At 37.3% G+C, this 21112-nt stretch overlaps 1 protein-coding gene across 1 annotated transcript in view; it reads right to left on the reverse strand.

The window, feature by feature from the left end:
- Positions 1 to 21112, reverse strand: part of gas7a (growth arrest-specific 7a) — a 61260-nt gene that overhangs the window by 18946 nt on the left and 21202 nt on the right. Inside the window, exons 4-6 of the mRNA XM_084419506.1 lie at positions 19495 to 19580; positions 11688 to 11756; positions 558 to 647 (exon numbers count right to left, since the gene is read on the reverse strand). Of these exons, the coding sequence (XP_084275632.1) occupies positions 558 to 647; positions 11688 to 11756; positions 19495 to 19580 (245 nt within the window). The remainder of the gene's footprint in view (positions 1 to 557; positions 648 to 11687; positions 11757 to 19494; positions 19581 to 21112) is intronic.

A 21112-nucleotide genomic window follows, 5' to 3' on the forward strand; every position in this document is an offset into this window, starting at 1 on the left:
ACCAACTTTTTGTTAATTAAAGTAAAATATAAAAACTACATTTCTAAGACAAAATTTTCTAAGGCATCATGTCTCTTTTTTATTTAGTTTAAACTGATGGACTAAAAAACAAATATAAAAATAAATAAAAAATGTGTAGATATAATAAAATATAAAAAAATAAAAACACACAACTGGATGGATGGATGGATGGATGGATGGATGGATGGATGGATGGATGGATGGATGGATGGATGGATGGATGGATGGATGGATGGATGGATGGATGGATGGATGGATGGATGGATGGATGGATGGATGGATGGATGGATGGATGGATGGATGGATGGATGGATGGATGGATGGATGGATGGATGGATGGATGGATGGATGGATGGAACTTTAATGCATCAGGTCGACCGTATGTCTGCTTCTAATGGTATTAGATGTGACCTGTTCGATACTAATCCTAGTATAGTATCAGCACTCAGCCACTGGATGATTGTCCTCTCTCTCTCTCTCTCTCTCTCTCTCTCTCTCTCTCTCTCTCTCTCTCTCTCTCTGTGTGTGTCTCTCACCCAGAAATAGTCGCAGTAGCTCCATTCATTGGGCTTGAGAAGCTGCTGCTCCGGCGTAGACATGGGCACAGGGAAGGTGACGCAGTTGATCTGTGGTGAGATAAAACAGAGGAAGGTCAGTTCACAGTGTGTGTGTGTGTGTGTGTGTGTGTGTGTGTTGTTTTGTCAGGATGGTTTTATTTTCCGAGGAGTGAGACAGAGCTGGCTCAGTCTCAGAGGGGAGACAAACGAAAGGTCACGATTTAAAAGAGAAAGACTGGTCATATAGACTGTGACCCATTGCTGCCTGAGAATGAACAGAGGGATGGAGGAAGAGAGAGAAAGAAAGGGTATGTTTAGAATGGCCTAGTATTTTGAGTATGCACTATGTAAAGCGTGCAGAGTCTGCAAGTTTTCTCTATACAGGTACATTTATCAAAGCACACTGCATGAAACACTGTATCACGTGAAGAATGAAAGCTCATTAATGCATGTTTAATAATGTTTCACACATTTCTTTTTAAGATCTTAAGCAGTAGCACAGATCATTGTGCAAAAGAAGTACACTTAGCTTTCTTTTTAAACCATTTTCTTTAACCCCTTAACTGTCACTCCCCTTTTTGAGAATAAAAAATGTCTTCTGTTGACCACAAAATATGTTATTGTGAAGAATACTATACTATGGAAGTCAATGGGGTCCATCAACTGTATAGTTACCCATAATCTTCAAAATATCTTCTTTTGTGTTCAGCAGAAGACAGAAATTCATACAGGGTTGAAACAACTTGAGGGTGTGTAAATTATGACAGAATTTTCATTTTTGGGGTGAACTATCTCTTTAAGTATTTATATGTAATTTCATAATTACTTCTATTGTCTTTGAAAAATGTGTAAAGTTTGCTTGTCAGTGCATATGGCTAATGTACTGAGAAGCATTTATGGTAAACTAAAACATACGTTAATGTCATATTGAAGCTCATGTATTTGTAAGTACACATTTGTAATAATGAAGTTGCAATTTAAAATATATTAACTTTAACATTATCTGGCTTTGATTTTCTCACAGTTTATATTTAAATATATATATATATATATATATATATATATATGTGTGTGTGTATATATATATATATATATATATATATATATATATATATGTGTGTGTATATATATATATATATATATATGTGTGTGTGTGTGTGTATAGTGTTTTTGTGCATTTTTCACAACAATAAACTTTTTTTTAGGGTCACTTTTCTTTACACTGCCAAGTTCCCTCTTTAAAAAGAGTCCAAACTTCAGTCTGTGTTCCAAAGCATTCAAGATTTATGACAGTTTAAGTTGGAAATTTCATCTTCAGGTCTATGCTCAAAAAGTGTTTACAAGTAACACATGGATTATATCTACTGCATAAATATAATATATTACCATAAAATTCCCTAAAAAAAATGTTGGACCGCCACACGGTGAGCACCAGATTATGCTTTTAAGATTTGAAGTAGGCTACACTACAAGTGCACATTCAGTAAAATTAAGCGCACTTCAAAGTGTAAAACGATCAGAACAAATGGATTTCTTTTTTTTATTGAATATTTACAGCGCAACATAATTTGTGTAAACATAATCAAAGGCGAATCTTATTTAAAATCATTTTCAAATAAACCAGGCAACCCACACTTAAAATAAAAGGCCCAACATTATGGGGTTAAAAGATTTGAATGATGCTCATTACCTATGTAAATCTGACGCGTCTTTACATGTCCGATCCGTTTACCGCGAAATCTAAATCCACTGTATGTCACTGCACGCTATGACAACACTTCTGCAGTGCATAGTAGCAAATATTTCATGAGAGACAATAAAATGGCTGGACTCTAGCACAGTATGCAAGTACACCGTTCCACTCGAAACACAGTTCAGAGTGAGATTACTGGCAAACAATCACGTACAGAACTGCTATCTTTTCCTACCTCAGACTGCAGTTATGTGCACTCATAAAGTGTTTGCGTGTACACTCTAGGGTCCATGGCGTCTCCAATTAGCCTGTAAGCACTGCAATTATGTAATGCTCACCATCTGTACCGCCTCCCTGCCACTGCCAAACAGGATGTGCTCCCTACCATAGCCCTTCAGTGCCTCACACACACACACACACACACACACACATATTCATGCTCAAATACTCCACTGTAAACAAATTGGTCTTACCCTCTTATAAGCAAGATATTTTGTAAAGTTACAGTATGTCAACAATAATTAAGATATTCCATTAACTTTGACATCTATTTAACACACTAATGTCATCTTTTTTTTTTTTTTTTTTTTGTCTAACTCAATCAAGGCTGAACAATTGTATAGTATTTCTTTAATAATTTAATTTGTAAATGTTACTACAGAACTTTTACGAAATCCACCTCAGGAATAAAGTAACCACCATAGACACTGGAGGACCACCGTTTTTTAACCCGTTCAGACCTGAATTATGTTTTAGGTTTCTGAAAAATATAAAAGAACATTTTCCCAGCTCATGAGGCTTCTATAAATGAGACCAAATAAAAATATATAAAAAAATGTTTTGCTTTAATTGTAATTTTTTTTGTCCATTTCAATGGACGTCACGTCAAAACAGGTGTACTTCACAAAAATGTACCAACATAAAATTAAATAATAAACATAAAAATTGTTATTATATACTTAAAGCTTTTTCTCAAGGTCAAAAACTTTTCAACAGTATACCATTTCAACTTTAATTTTGAGGTTTTTGTTTTACAGATTGCACATTGTTTGTAATAAACTAAATATCTTAGAATCAATCAATATGGTCATGTTAGAGTCATTTTCTTTGCGAATCTTTCTTTTTTAGATCAAAAACTTGAACATTACAACATTTCAACTTTAATTGTAAGGTTTTTGCTTTATAGATCGCACATTTGTTTATTCATAACAAAATAAACCTAGGAATCAATCAACGAATTCACGTTAGAGTAATTTCCTGTGTGCATCCTTGAAACAATTTCTCTGTTAGCGATTTTCTTGTATTTCTACAGTACATTATTGGCAGCACGGTTGCCATGCATGATGCATGTATTTTGATTTCCAGTAAATGTACTGTAATTCACTTTACAGTACACAAGATCAGTACTGTAAACTACCAAATAGTACTTTACTGTATTTGTACTGTATTTCGTAATTTGATCTGCTTTTGCTGTAATTAATTATACGGTGTTGTAATATTGAGAAATTACTGATAAATGTTATTTAAATTTTCAAAATAATTACTAATAATGATAATATTATATCACAATAATATAATATGTAGTTATTAGGAAATATAGGCTATATAGGAAAAAATATGGAAATCAATGGCTATACTGTCAACTGTCTAGTTACCGACATTCTTCAAAATATCTTCTTTTGTGTTCAGCCGAATAAAGAAACTCATACAGATTTGGAACAACATGAGGATGAGTAAGTGATGACAAATATATTTTTTGGGTGTACTATACCCATAAAGGGATAGTTCACCCAAAAATTTAAATTGGCCCATGATTTACTCACCCTCAAGTCATTCTAGGTGTATATGACATCGTTCTTCTTTCAGACGAATACAATTGTAGTTATATTAAAAAATGTCCTGGCTTCCAAGCTTTATAATGGCAGTGAATGGTTGTTTCTGTTTTGAAAGTCCATAGTGCATCCATCCATGATAAAAGTGCTCCATGGCTCTTGGGGGTTAATAAAGGCCTATTGAAGCGAAGCGATGCGTTCGTGTAAGAAAAAATAATTCATTTTCAAGTTACGCTTTCGATTTATGTCAAATCCTATGTTTCGTTTGGCCGGAAGCTAGTCATTTTACTTTATAAAGTTTTAAATACGGATATTTTTCTTACATCTCCATCTTCCTCATCATCACTCCACATAAAGTCACCATCTGAGATACTTCCATCAGCTATATGTTCAAGCACTTCAAGAACTATATATTCTGCATATGAAAAAGTAAAAAAAAAATGTATCGGTACTGTGATATAGATTTTTATATAAGAAATTTCAATCAGCATTACTGGACTTCAATTACTGGAATGTGATTTCAGTAACAGGCTTTTGAACCCACTGTCCATTCTAATGGACAGACACATTTGAAAAAATCCTGATTTAAAATGTGAAATTCTACAATCGATTTTTAACTTTAATTAATAAGTTCAATCTTTCTATTTTACATACAAACTATGAAATACTGACAAACATATCAAAAAATGTAAATAAAACCACAGAAAATGTTGCTTGCTTCTGTGTTTGGAGTGAAGTGCTGACATGCTTCTCTTCAAAGTAGTGTTTTTTTCTATAATTACTACTACCATTTGATTGGATGACAAGCGTCCAATCTAATGGACTGCAGGCTTTAAACTAGGTGAAATGCTCCAGAAGTAAAAAAAAGGGGGGTTGACATGTGATGTCCATTGTAATGGACGCAGGGTCTGAATGGGTTAATGGCAGAATTTTTTTTACCCCAGTTCTATTAATATGTGGTCTTGCAAACGACCAACAGTTACATATTGTTAACAATCCTATTCGCTATAATTACTTCAACCCTGTTACATTAAATTTGGCATCAATCATTTCAAAACAAAGTACATTTTGATAGTATCACACACTTTGTGTAATTAGGCACATTGTAATAAAAAAATAAAATAAAAAAATATATAAAAAAATGGCACACTGTAATTGAAAATAAAATTATATATATATACTATATATATATATATTATATACAAATTGGCTAATATTCCAATGTAAAAAAAAAATCATTTAAAAAATATATGTATATATATATATATATATATATATATATATATATATATATATATATATATATGTATATATATATATATATATATATATATATATATATATATATATAATTGCAACTTTTTATCTCACAATTCTGACTTTTTAATTTAATTTTTAATGCAACTGCTTGTTATAAAGTCAGAATTGCAAGTTTATATCACGCAATTCCAAGGAAATAGTCAGAATTGTGAGATAAGTAGTAGCAATTACCTTTTTTATTTTTTATTCTGTGGCGGAAACCAGATTCCATACATTTAAAATAAATGCTGTTCTTCTGAACTACAAACTTTTGAAAAGAAGTTTATATATTTCTAATTTGGAATTTATATCTACCCGTTCCCTGACAATGGCTTATAGCCACAAGGACAAAATGCACAGAATGCTGGATAATATTTTTTCAGAGGACTGTCAGGGTAAGCCTTGATGAATTATGACTTTTCTATCTTGTCTCAGCAAAGCATCTCTAAATACTAACTCCTCCACTGCATCAGCAGCGTTTAGGTATACATTACTTGCACAAAAGGAAAAGATGGCGCAATGCAAATTGAGTAAACTTGAGCACAAAGATACACACACACACACACACTCACACACACACACATACATAAAAAAACGCAATTACGATCAAGACATTCAACAGATTGACCACCATACATATGCACGGTGATAAGACCATATCTCTCACCCCAGACACTTCCTAATCTGATGCCGTTTGAGCTGATTTACTCAATCGTGCCTCGTCACTTTGTTCATTTCATGCCTGGAAGATCCCTCTGATTGTCGTGGCCACTAGATTTTGCCTTACAGTGCCGCCACATCTATCACTCCTGTTGTTTATCGTAGCCTCTCATCCTCCACCAAATGAGACCATTCATCAGATTCAGGTCCATCTCCTCTGCTAATAACTCCTCAGCGAGGTGATACGTCATTATCAGGAGCTTATTACACCCTCTGTCCACAATGAAATACGTCCCCCTCCACATACCTTTTTTCATCTGGGCTGATGTAAGGTCAGTTCACATCCACCAAATATGAAACTGTAATCACCATTTGGGACACCGGGCTGTTACTCTTGATATTGTAGTAAACTTGGATGAGGGCCGCAGAGGCAATGCTGGATTTTTCAGCAGGGTCACCCAAAACTTTATATTTTGTCATCATTTACTCAGTCTCACATCATCTAAAACAACAGTCTACGCCACTGGCTTTCGTTGGTTGAACAAAAAACAAAACAAAGCAAAGCAAAACGTAAAACGCAAAACAAAACACAAAACAAAAGAAACAAAACAAAACACAAAGTGCAAAATGTAAAATATAAAACAAAACAAATGTAAAACAAAACAAAATACAAAGTGTAAAATGTAAAACAAAACAAACAAACAAATCAAAAGAAACGAAACAAAGCACATGTAAAACAAACAAATGTAAAACAAAACAAAAACGCAAAGCGTAAAGTGTCAAATAAAACATAACAAAAGAAACAAAGCACAAAATGTATAATGCAAAACAAAACAAAATGTGTAAAATGTTTAAAAAAAACTCAAGTAAAACAGCATAAAATGTAACACTTAAAATAAAACCAAAACAAAGTGTAAAATGTAAAATGGCGCTATCTTAAATGATTTTACAGAGTGGTGTAAGTCATCTTTTATTAACATTAACGGGGCAAAAACGAAAGAAATGCTGATCGATTTTAGAAAGAACACTCCCTCCCTCAGGCTATAGAAGTGGTGAAGCAATATAAATACCTCGGTATTATAATCGACGACAAACTCACCTTTGAGCCACAAGTTGACGCTGTCTGTAAGAAATCACATCAACGCATGTTTTTTTTTCGTAAACTTCGTAATTTTAATGTTGATAATACCTTTATGAGGATGTTTTATTGTTGTTTTATTGAATCCATCCTTTCTTTTGCTCTTGTGAGTTGGTTTGGGCCCCTTACACTTAAAAATAAGAATAGGCTGCAATCTATAGTCAATGTGTGTGGCAAAATTTCCAACAACTCTCTTACAGACTTAAATTCTGTATATGAGTCAAGGACTCTCAAGAAGGCAAATTCAGTCCTGGCTGACCCAAATCACCCCTTAAACAGCTGTTTCATTTTGTTACCGTCGGGCCGCAGATTCAGTCTGCCTAAATGCAGGACCAATAGACATAAAAAGTCTTTTGTTCCTGCTGCTATAGGCTGTTTAAATAAGTCAATGTGAGTTGTGGACTTCTATATAGTATGTATTTATTTATTTTATTTTTTTATCTGATTGTATGTTGATGTTTGTATAATTTGTGTGTTATTTATGTCACATGCTGCTGCACTACGAATTACCCCTCGGGGATAATAAAGACTCCTTGAACCTTGAACCTTAAAACAAAAAAAGAAACAAAACAAAACAACATGCAAAATGTAAAACATACAACAAAACACACCAAAAATGAAACAAAAAAGGAATGCAATGCAAACGTAAAATCTAAAACATAAAATGAAACAAATCAAAGCACAAAGCGTAAAACGTAAAACATAAGAAAAAAAACCAGAAGAAAGTCATACAGGTTTGGGCGACATGAGGGTGAGTAAATGATGAGATAATGGACATTTTGGGGTGAACTATCCCTTTAAGAGTTAAATAGCTCTTTGGTGAATTCAACATAAAAACTCCCTAGACAGAGCAGTAATCACTGCCTTTAAGTCAGGAGTTTAGAAATAACCCACAACACTGGCAAGCAATGTGTATATAACTGTGTTTATGCGTGTGCGTGTGAGTGCTCGTGAAGGGAAAGGGAAAAAACGGACGCATTATTTGTTTGGGTAAGCAGAATGTCTGTGCCCAGCGTATGTCTGGCACCGGCCCATGAACCCTCTGCCCTACTCTCTTTTAATGCAGTAATGAACACGGCTGCTGGAAACCAAACATTTCTGCTGAACAGCCGCAAATATCACCGACCTAATGATAGCATGCAGCAGGCATGAGGGACGCAAAAACAGCAGGCAAGCAAACAAATAAATCTACAAAACACAAATCCAGTCAGCTTCACTCCAACATCCATACAGAGATCTGAACCGCTGCTCAGACTGTAGGGTCCTCAGCCTCTGTTGCTAAGCGACAAATTGCTTTCCCTGTAAGGGCATTTTCCCCCATTACAAAACAATATTTGGATATTGCAATACCAATAATGGATGACATCATTTCAAAGTGCAAAACATTTTCGCAAACAAACATCAGGGTCTCCAGATAGTTCACAATATGCAGCTGTTTACAAGCGCAAGCACTACGACCAGCTATTGACAGCTACCTATTATTTCAAGCGCAGGAAAGTGCATCGAGGACCGAGAGCCAGCGTGGATCAATCAGCCAAACTGACATGCTTTTCGTTCCACATTAGTGATACCCAGAAGATACTGAAGGTGAACAAAAGGTGAAAGCTTCTAGGCCAGCTTTTCCATCAACCTCACGCTATTGATTCAACATGTCTCCAATTCAGTGGTTGTCATGGAGAATCGCTTGTGCGTTTCGAGCGAGCTAAAAATACCTTGTAATATGTATAGAAATCCATATATATATGCATTACACTTCTAGTGATGTGCTTTGTAATATTGATATTTCTAGTCAAATTTTAGATAAATGGTGCATTTCAGCAAAATATAATTTTTTATTAATAAAATATATTTCACGGAATTTAAGTGGTGCATATATTGATTATTCAATTGGACAGCACTTATGTGAGTGTGTGCGTGCACGTGTGATATGTAAGGATAATACATCATATAACAGACTGAACACTATTTAAATATAATGTTTTAATATCATTTAAAATGTAATTTATCCCTGTGATCAAAGCTGAATATTCAGCATCATTACTCAGTCTTCAGTGTCGCATGATCCTTCAGAAATCATTCTAATATGATGATTTGATCAGTTATTATCCATGTTGGAAACAGTTGTGCTGTTTAATGTTTTTTTTCAGGATTCACTGATGAATAAAAAGTAAAAAAGAACAGCATTTGTTCAAAACTTTTCTGACAATATAAATCTTCACGATCCCTTTTTAACAACACATCCTTGCTGAATAAAAGTATTAATTTCTTTCAAAAAAAGAAAGAAAGAAAAATGACAGACCCCAAACTTTTGAAGGGTAGTGTTTATTGTTACAAAACATTCATATTTTAAATAAATGCTGTTCTTTTTTTTTTTTTTTTTTTTTATTAATCAAAGAATCCTGAAAAAACTATTTCCAACACTGATAATAAATCATTATATTAGAGTGATTTCTGAAGGATCATGTGACACTGAAGACTGGAGTAATGATGCTGAATATTCACAGGAATAAATTACATTTTAAAGTATATTAACATAATATTGTAATAATATTTTCTGTCTTTTTTTCTGTATTTTTGATCAAATAAATGCAGCCTTCATGAGCACAAGATACTTCTTTCAAAAACATAAAAAATAGTAGTGCGTGTGTGTGTGTGTGCGTGCGTGCGTGCATGCATATATATCCATATCCATATGTGTAATAACTGGAATTATGTACAGCGAGCTGGTCATTAAAAAAAGAAGCCTTCAACCCTTGATCAAGACCCTTCTTATCACCCTATAGGGGATTATTTTGCGATAATGACTGTAGCTGCATTATCCCTTCTGCTTCAATAAGCGAACAGACCTCCTTTGTTAGAGGAAATGAAATGACACGTTTATTAACGCACACCAGTATGAATACTAGAGCAGTCTTACCCCTGCCGCTAAAACTGCAGCATGCTAAACACACTGCATGCTGCCTCTCTGAACAAACAGTGACAGGTTGAATGACAGCTTTCTTTCATCCCTCCCATTTCACTCTCTTTCTTTTTCTCTCTTTGTGTGTGTGTTTTTTTTTTCAACACCCATTAGTCAGTACTATTGCCTTTGTCACCATGGAAACTGGACTAGCCATGTCTTCCCCGGTTCTCTAGTTCCCTCTCTCTGGTGGGCGGTCTCTCTCTCGTCTGACGGACACCTCACCTGCCCTATACACACACACACACACACCAGAATATCTGTACATCTCTCACACTACAGGTTACATAACACTAACCAACCCAAGCCTGCCATAAACACCCTCAATGAATGTTAATGTAAATACTGTAGAGGTTCTAGTCATCACCACTGACCATCAGTGCGTTTTCATGAATGAGAGTTGCCCATCAAAAATATCGCCCAGGCTGCTACACACTCTCAAAGTGGATGTTAGGGCTTATTCAGAAGTGAAAGGCTTCCTGCGAGAGTTCGGTTGTGAACAAATCAGTGTTGCGAGATGACCTGCAGTGGCTGCAACATCTGACCTTCTGTGCGCCGCTTTATGAACCATAGCTGCGTTTACAAATGCACTGCAACACAACTAGTCTCTCGACAGATTCGGCTTCCCATGAAACCCAAAGCACATCAGTTGTGTGAGCCTCATGCGACGTTTCCAGGTGAAGCTGGATCAAAGCAGGGTTCCAATACAGCTGCAAAGCCACGTCTCCGCACTCGCACTGCATACATAATTTGAAAAGAAGTGGCGCGGCTTCGAGCGGCGCGTTCGTGCGCGAGATTCCCACTGTTGAGCATCAGCCATGCCACACAACAGAGCGTCCGCACAGCTTGTGTTGGCATTCAAAATACTCTCTTCCTTGTTGTGGTTGAACGCTGGTCAAGAACATTAGGAATAGCAAGTGGTCTCTTGGGAAGTGGGGAAATTGAATGCATGTGCAAGAAGGACAAACACAAGAGTGGTTTTTGAAAAGTGTCTGATATTATTATTATTTTTTACTCCGTTTTATTCCATTTGTCTCCATTCAAAGCAGTTCCCGGAGGAGTTCCATCCTAGCAAATAATCTCGGAGTGATTAGCATATATGAATGAGTCCATGTTGGTGAATCCTTTAAAACATGGTATTGCAAAACAGTGGTGATGTAATCCACTAGTCATAGTGCATCTTCAGACTCACAGAAGCGCACACACAAACTTCCAGCAACATCACTCATGAAACACACACACACACACACACACACACATAGACGCAAAGCAGTGAAAAGAATGGCACAAAACACTGATCAGATGTTTCACATCTGTGAAACACTTCAGGGAAACACTGATTTGTATTCCCAGTGGCCAGTTCTGCGAAACACACACATCCTGATTCTTTCTGATCGACGTTATGATTAAAGCTAATAAATCGAGTGACTGATGGAATTAAGAGCATACAGAGCGTCTTATATACATGTCCACTTGACAGCAGTGTGAGTGTATAGGTGTCTATCTGTAATCAATTGTCAATACTCACAGTGATTTTGGTCTCCTTGATCTCCTTCTCCTTATTCTGCCTCCTGGCCGGGGACGTGGACCCTGGGCTCTGGGGGGACAGACAGGAGGCATCATCAAAACTGCCATCCGCATCAAAGCTTTCCTCCATCTCCATTGATCCGTGCCTCCTCTCTTTCTTTCTTTCTCTCGCTGGCTCACTCTTTTTGCACTCTTTTCGCTCGACTCCCGCGTGCAGTCTGACTGCCTGGCTCTGTTGCTGTGGCAAGCGATGCAGAGTGGAGTGTGTGTGTGTGTGTGTGTGGTGGGGGTCTCAGGGGGAGGGGGGTCGTGGAAGCGTGACGGAGTGAGAGGGAGTGAGAGACATAGGCAGAGAGAGTAGGTGAGGTACACGAGACTTCAGTAACAGTTAAAAGGGCACACAGTCAACAGAAAAGAGGGTGAATCTCATGAAACCTGACAAAAACACGTCCAGGTCATATTTTACCCCAAAATAGAAATAATGTGTGTTTGTTTTGTCAGTCAGGAATTTTTTTTTTATGTGTTTTTATTGCTCTTAGTGCATGGAAAACAAGAAACTGAGGAGATACCATATTAAACATAATACAGTAATAACACAGCAATACTGTGTATTTAACAAACCAATGAATAAAGTGATATAAAATCATGTGAAAACTATAAAATACATACAAAAAAATATATAATACAGCTTCAATTCCACCAAAGATCTCTACGACCTGTCAATGTACAACTCTATGGAAACCCAAATCAGATAATGTAGAAAATACTCACGGTCCCCCCAGTTTACTGGAGTATGTAGATTTACTCTTATTAGCTGCTAATTCTGATTATGTTCAAAATGGACATATTTCTACCGTAGAAAACCTCAGACTGAAATCTCCATTGATCTACTGATGTTTTCAGACTGTGGAAAAACAATCAGCAATCAGGTGTTTTCAATCTCATCTGAAATGAGCAGTGTTGGAGGTCATCTGTCCACTAAATTGGACATCATGCATCACTAGCTATATTTCAGCTGCAAATTAATGTTTTCAGTTTTCTACATTATCTGATTTGGGTTTCCACAGAGTTGTACATTGACAGGTCGTGGAGATCTTTGATTGAATCATATCCTCATATTGTAATCTGATTATGTTATGCATGTTACTTGTAATACATAATCAGATTACTTTTTGATGTAACGAGTAAAGTAACACATTACAAGTAATGTGCTTTACGTAATCAGATTACTTTTTTTGATGTAACTGATGTAATTAATAACAAATGTGACCCTGGACCACAAAACCAGACACATGGGTAAAATATTTTGAAATTGAGATTTATACACCACCCGAAAGCTGAATAAATAGACGTTCCATTGGTGTATGGTTTGTTATGATAGGACAATATTTGGCCGAGATACAACTATTTGAAAATCTGGAATCTGGGGGTGCAAAACATTGAGAAAATCACCTTTAAAGTTGTCCGTTTATGTTCGCGATTGTGCTGCATTCACTCACAAAAATACTCACTTTACTTAATATCCTAAAGATTTTTGGCATAAAAGAAAAATCGATAATTTTTTGACCTATACAATGTATTGTTGGCTATTGCCACAAATATACGCGTGCGACATGTGACTATTTTTGTGATCCAGGGTCACAAATACATTTATTTACAGCCAAAACAGTTACTGCGGATGAAGTATTTTCAAGAACAACAGTCACAGTAATAGTATGAATTGTAGCCTAATCCAATTTAGTGGACAGATGATTAATCAAAGTTTCCTCCCAATCTAAAATCAATACTTGGAAACTTCAACAATGATATGACTCATTAGATGTTACTTGATGCTACAACAGTTTGTTTTACCTGCAAGAGTCTCATAGGATAGAAGGAATGGATTGATTTTCCAAAGAAACTTGGCATATCTGACTGGCCGTCGGCCATCTTGTATTTTTAGTAGCTTGGTGGCAGTGTATAGGATGCACTAGTCAAGTCAAGTCAAGTCAAGTATATTTGTATAGCGCTTTTCACAATACAGATTGTATCAAAGCAGCTTCACAGTATTAAATTAAAATAATACAACAAGGTTTGTTTCTAGTGGAATTTATTGATAAAATCAAATTAGATATCCAGAATATCCCCAACTGAGCAAGCCAAAGGCAACAGTGGCAAGGAACCGAAAAACTCCATCAAGTGACCTAATAGTGTCCTAAAACTCCATCAGGTGACCCAATGGAGAAAAAAAAACCTTGGGAGAACCCAGGCTCAGTCGGGGGCCAGTTCTCCTCTGGCGTTTATTAACTAGAGGCCGGATTGTAATTTGGACTGTAAGATTAAAAATATTATATGAATGCCTGGCTGAAGAGATGCGACTTTAATCTAGTTTTAAACTGGGAGAGCGAGTCTGAGCAACGAACAGTATCAGGAAGGCTATTCCAGAGTTTTGGAGCTAAATGTGAAAATGCTCTCCCTCCTTTGGTGGTTCTGGATATCCTAGGTATGACCAAAAGCCTTGAATTTAGTGATCTTAAAGAGCGCGATGGATTATAGGGCGATAGAAGATCCGTTAAATAGACTGGAGCTAAGCCGTTTAGGGCTTTATAAGTCAGTAGCAATACCTTGTAATTAATACGGAACTTTATAGGTAACCAATGCAGTGATGATAAAATCGGTGTTATATGATCATATTTTCTTGATCTAGTAAGAACTCTAGCGGCGGCATTTTGGACTAACTGTAGCTTGTTAATTGAGGATGCAGGACAACCGGCTAATAAAGCATTACAGTAATCTAGTCTCGAGGTCATGAATGCATGAACTAACTTTTCTGCATCAGAAACTGATAGCATATTACGTAGCTTAGCAATGTTTCTAAGGTGGAAAAAGGCGGTTTTTGTAACATATGAAATATGATTTTTGAAAGACAGGTTGCAATCGAGTATAACACCCAGGTCTTTTACTGTAGAGGATAAAGTAACAGGACATCCTACTATATTAAAGTTGTATTGCGAGAGGTTTTGTGGGCGGTTTTTTGAACCGATAAGTAGTACCTCTGTTTTGTCTGGATTTAATAAAAGAAAATTACGCGTCATCCAATCTTTTATATCTTTAACACACTCTGTCAATTTGGATAATTTATCGTTTTCATCTGGCCGTGATGAAATATATATTTGAGTGTCATCAGCATAACAATGGAAACTAATTCCATGTTTCCTTATAATATTTCCAAGTGGCATCATATATACTGAGAATAATAGAGGGCCTAACACAGATCCCTGCGGCACTCCATAGTTTACTGGAGTTATGATCGATTTTTCTCCATTTAAATAGACAAAATGGTAGCGGTCAGATAAGTATGATCTAAACCAGCTTAATGCTTGTCCTTGAACACCAGTATAATTTTGTAGTCGATCTAAGAGTATTGTGTGATCTATAGTATCGAACGCAGCACTAAGATCAAGTAAAACTAGTATTGAGATACAGCCTTGGTCAGAAGCTAAAAGTAAATCATTTGTGATTTTAACGAGCGCAGTTTCAGTGCTATGGTGCGGCCTGAAACCAGACTGAAACTTCTCATAGATATCATTTTCTTGCAAGAAAGAACACAATTGAGCGGACACCACTTTTTCTAATATTTTAGACATAAATGGAAGATTTGAAATGGGTCTATAATTTGCTAGGTTATTATGATCTAATTGTGGTTTCTTAATGAGAGGTTTTATAACTGCCAGTTTAAATGTTCTTGGAACATGACCTAAAGATAAAGACGAGTTAATAATATTAAGGAGAGGCTCTTCCACTACAGGTAACACTTCTTTCAGTAGTTTAGTTGGTATCGGATCTAATAAACATGTTGTTGTTTTAGAGGAAGTGATAAGTTTATTTAACTCTATTTGTTCTATAGTTGTAAAGCACTGTAATTGTTCTTGCGGGGTGATAATTAAGGCTGAATTATAAGGCGCAACTGAAGATTGAACGTTTACAATTGTGGTTCTGATGTTTTCTATTTTCTCAGTGAAGAACTTCATAAAATCATTACTACTAAACTGTAATGGGATATTTTGTTCGGGTGATGTCTGTTTATTTGTTAGTCTAGCCACGGTGTTAAATAAAAACCTTGGATTATTTTGGTTATTTTCTATTAGTTTGCGGAGGTGCTCAGCCCTGGCTGCTTTTAGGGCCTTTTTATAACGTGACATACTGTCTTTCCACGCGATTCTAAAGACCTCTAAATTAGTTTGTTTCCATTTACGCTCTAAAATACGGGTTTCTCTCTTTAGAACATGCGTGGTATTGTTGTACCACGGTGCTTTAATTTTCTCTCTGACCTTTTTTAATCTAATAGGTGCAACAACATCCAATGTTCTAGAGAGAATAGTGCTCATAGTGCTAGTTAGTTCTTCTAGTTCATCTGTTTGTTTGGGTTCAGGCAGCAGCTGAGACAGATCGGATAAGCAATTTGAGAAATTATCTATGGTGGATGGAAGGATTGTTCTGCCTGGTTGATAACGCGGCGCTGCATGACATATTACAGCAGTACGTAATATGCAAGTTACCATGTAATGGTCAGTGACTTCATCACTTTGCGGTATAATATCTATATCGGTTGGATCGGTTCCATGTGATATAATTAAATCGAGTGTATGATTAAGACGATGAGTTGGTCCGGTGACGTTTTGCTTGACCCCAAATGAATTTAATAAATCTGTAAACGCAGCCCCTAACGCATCATTTGGATTATCTACGTGTATGTTAAAATCTCCAACAATTAATGCTTTATCGACATTGACTAATAGGTCTGAGAGAAAATCTGCAAACTCTTTTAGGAAATCAGCGTAAGGCCCAGGCGGTCTATATACGGTAGCCAAGGCTAGAGATAATAGGGATGTTTTTCTAACATCTAAGAGCGTAACATTTAGTACAAGTACTTCAAACGAAATAAACTTATAACCCGCTTTCTGAGTAACATTGAGAATATCTCTATAAATTGTCGCAACACCACCGCCACGACCAATTAGACGGGGCTCATGCTTATAGGAGTATCCAGGAGGAGCAGACTCATTTAGACCGAAATAATCATTTGGTTTAAGCCAGGTTTCAGTTAGGCAAAGTACATCGAAGCTATTATCTGTGACTATTTCATTTACAATAACTGCCTTAGGTGTGAGTGATCTAATGTTTAGAAGACCTAGCTTTAGAAATTGTTTTTGTTTACTAATAGCAACATTTTCTGTTTTAATAACAATTAGATTTTTCCTAGATCCTGCAGTAGATATATTATTTGATCTCACTAAACGAGGAATAGACACGGTTTCTATGCAATATTCTACACTAGTATTTATATCAGTTAAATTGGTGCAGCAGAGACTATGATTTGGACTTTTGGTTACTAGTCAAAAGGTATTTAACATTTTGGAGATGTTATCCGACAGAAGATCTGCTCCGAATCTGCTTGGGTGTAAGCCATCGGCACGGAAAAGCCTAGGACGCTCCCAAAACAGATTCCAATTATTTACAAAGAGCAGTTTCTGCTCATTGCACCATGACATTAACCATTCATTTAGCGCAAATAATCTGCTAAACTTTTCATGTCCTAGTCGGTACGTGGGAAGCGGTCCTGACACTATGATCGTTGTTTCAGGCGATGTGCTGCGTACCGTATCGATCAGATTCCTGAAGTCTTTCTTCAGAATCTCTGTCTGGCGCATCCTGATGTCGTTAGAGTCCACTAGAGTCCACTGTGGAAGTAAATGTGCAACTACACCATCAAAACCCATGCATACGCAAGAAAATGCTTTTTGAATAGCTGTCCACTGTAGTGACCTCTATGCGTAAAAGAGTTAAAAAAAGACAACCTGTTTTTTGGACCATTAATTTTTTTTATTTCTAAATACTGCATTAATGCAGTAATCAATTCCAATTTTTATAGCACATTTTCTACTGTAAAAAATGGTTTCCAAATGTAAGTTTAATTAACATTTTGGGGGAAATATGATTAATTATCATGTAACAAAGTCACAGTGAATAAATAATTAAATAAACAAGTAAATCGAAAATATATAAAATATGAAAGACCAAATACACTATTTTTTCTCTTAATTCTGGGGTAAAATATTGGCTGGACATTTATTTTGTGAAATTCACTCAAGAAAACAGGAAGATAAAAACAGACAACCAGAGTTTTTGTCCTTTAAAAAGAGCCGTACAAGATATTATGGAGAACAGCTGAGAAAAATGCTCTTAGTGGTTGTTAGCGTGCTGTTATGCGGTTGCTAGGGAGTTCAGGGTGGTTGCTAGGCAGTTGCTTACTGGTCCAAGTCAAAAGAGTCCACCCCCAAGTCTCTATGATATTCTAGTCTTTAGGGTAAATCTATGGGGTTTTTTCACCAGTGTGATTGCGTGCCAGGCAAAAAGATCATCAGATGTCTTAGAAAAGTAATAACACACATCCCCTCAACAATCTACATAATTGAGGTATCATTCACAGTACAAAAGGTGTGAAGTGAGCAATGAGCCAAAGCTCAATAAGCGACAGTAATAGCGATGTGTCTTAGCAAACACCACTAATTTAAATAATAATATTAATAACACACAAAATAAGGTTAAACATAAGGAGAGAAAAATGATGGGAGGCAAATGATTTACTGAAATAGAACCAAACACCCTCTTCCTTCTGTATAACGTTCGCGTGTTTGAGCAGAGAGGAGGGGAGGAGAGAGGGAGGAGGGGGGGGGAATGGGGCTAATTATCATTGGAGGTAAGCTGCAAACAACAGCATGCTGTCAGACGAGAAAAAAAAAAACACATGACCAGCGAAAACAAAGCATTTCTCACCGCCCATGTGTGTGTGTGTGTGTTGGTGTGAGCTTATCTTTCAGACTGGCTGATGCTTCAAGGTATCTGTATTCATTTTGCATCAGTATTAGTGATTCGAGAGAGGTGTGCCTGTGTGTATGTGTCCAAAGCTGGTGAGTGCAAGCGTGTGTATGTGCCTTATTTCAAGCTGCAGACACTGCATCACCATCCTTGTGTTAGCAGGTGTTTGAGACTTTGTGCTTAGCATGTGTATAAGCAAACATCTCCCAGCATGCATCAAACTACACTGCCTCCCCTCTGTACTAGCACAGTGCATGTTTGCATTATTTGCAGCGCGTCTGTACACCTATGTACACACTCCATCTTTCTAATAAAAAACATGGCCAAAAATCCAGCATGCACAGCACTCCGGATAACGAGAAGCTAATGAACATGCACAACCACACACTTTCTGTCTTACCGTCCTGCAGAACATGTCAGCGCAGGCCCGCAACCTGCGGTTCCGTTCCTCGCCGCTCACCCAGTCCCGCTCGATAACTGTTCCGCACCCCAGACTCTCCCAGCGTACCTCGTCCTATCCGTCTAACCCTCCTCAGCTCCGCTTAAAAACCCAACACCTTCCCAATCCTGGCCTGAGATCAAACTCTAACAGCGTAAAAGGATCCAGAACTGGGCCGCCCATATGGCCCACTCTTTGCCGCTCCCATTTGCTGATGGCATGAGCTGCCCTTGTCTGGCTGTTCGTAGATCACGTGGGATAGGGAGGGTTTTACTTGGCCCTGCTTCACCATCTTTAACTGTTACTGTCCCCAGATTGGCGCAGATGGCACCAGATCTACTGACTCATATATTTCCGTCAGAATCCAAGCAGCAATGGAAGACCAAATCATTTGGTATTTGTAAACTGTTTGCGAGTTATTCTTGGAATCATTCCACAGATACTCCACAGAAGCTCAGATTTACTTCATGCAATATTCATGAGCAGGTGATATCTCGAAATGGGACTGTACCTGGTTGCTTATGTTGGTCTTCCTCAGGGACACATCTGGATGTTCCAGCACATGACCAGAGGCTCCGAGAGACTGACGACCATTTACTGCAACATAGAGGCAGAAAGTGAGTCTTCATTAACCTCATAGGTTTCCCTCACATATGTTCAAATGTTGTTTGTGCGATAGTGATTAAATTTCAAGACTGATAACCAGATGGTTGCTGGTTTAATCTCAGAAAGAATCTCATAGGGCCCTGTGAGCCAATCACAAGGGGGATCTTTTTTTTCTTTTTTGCTATATTTTAATAGTGCAAAATCCAGTCATTTGAAAAGTACACAGGTTTGGTGTGCGGGTGGCGTTCCCCATGCAGATTTCAGAACAGGCTCAATTTGGTTCACAGCGATGACCAACAGAAAGTTTCTTGATTTCAAAGTAACATGACTGTGTGAGCTGATGTGCTTCATAAGGCCCTGTTTACACCTGGTATTAAGATGCGTTTTGGTCGATCGGATCACAAGTGGACGGCGCCAAATACAGCTGTAAATGGGGTCTAAAACGTTTCGACCACTTCCAGAGGAAGTCGAAAATGCATTTGACTAGATTGCTTTCCTAGTGCAAATTCTCATGTGTTCGAACAGCCACAAAAGACCGCCTACTCTCTGCCTACTGACTTAATAAGAAAACATTATGGGAAGCGTGCTTGCCAGACGGGATTTAAACTCTGAGGGCTGAAGACCCAAGTTGAAAAACGTACCAAGCACAACGTTCTCTCATCATCCCTGATCATTTCTAAATGCGTCTATCAGAGCAGAAATGAAAGCTGCTGCTCTCTGTGTCTTTTTCCGTCGTCTCTGGGCGTGTACACATGTAAATTGCACAAACGTTTAAAGAAAAAAACATACATTTACCCGCCCATAGACCCCCCCTTTGAAGAAATCAGGACAGAAGTGGTTGAAAGTGGACAAAAGAGACAAATTAAAACATCAGGTGTAAACAGGAATACGTCTCCCTCGTCTACTTGTGATCTGATCAACCAAAACGCACTTCGGGGGCCAGAGTCGAGAACCTCTGTTTTGGACATTAGTCTGTATTTTGGAATGGAGCTTGTTCTATGTTTTCATCAGCCTATGTGAGCAGTGACGTGTGCACGCTGACTTAATAAACCCTTATTGACACTACACTGAAGCTAATGTGCAAGATAATACATAATGTCCAAATGGTATTCATATCACTGAGTCTGGCCCCATGGCCCACAGATGGCTAACGTTCAGCTCTCGCAAAGGCTGAACAGCCTGTGTGTGCGTGTTCAGTGACTGTGTCCAGTGGTGAGTGATTATTATGATGGAGGCTGTGGTACAATGTTGTTCTTCTTTGAGTTGTCCCTCTCCCTCCCTCAGGGCTGAAGAAACACACACAGTCAGAGCATTAATGAGCCAGCCTTTCCTGATATAAGCACTGACATCCAGCATTTGATAAACAGACTACATTCTCCTGAAATACTGGGACATTCTTTTTCTTACTGCTGTTCCCATGTCTCTGATTCTTAGTCTGTTATCTTCCAACATGTCTTCTATTTAAACCTTTGTCAACTATGTCACCTTTTGTGCCTCTCTCCACCATGTCCTCTATCGTTTTA

This window comes from Rutilus rutilus, assembly GCF_951802725.1.
Source record: "Rutilus rutilus genome assembly, chromosome: 1".
NCBI classification, from domain to species: Eukaryota; Metazoa; Chordata; class Actinopteri; order Cypriniformes; family Leuciscidae; genus Rutilus; species Rutilus rutilus.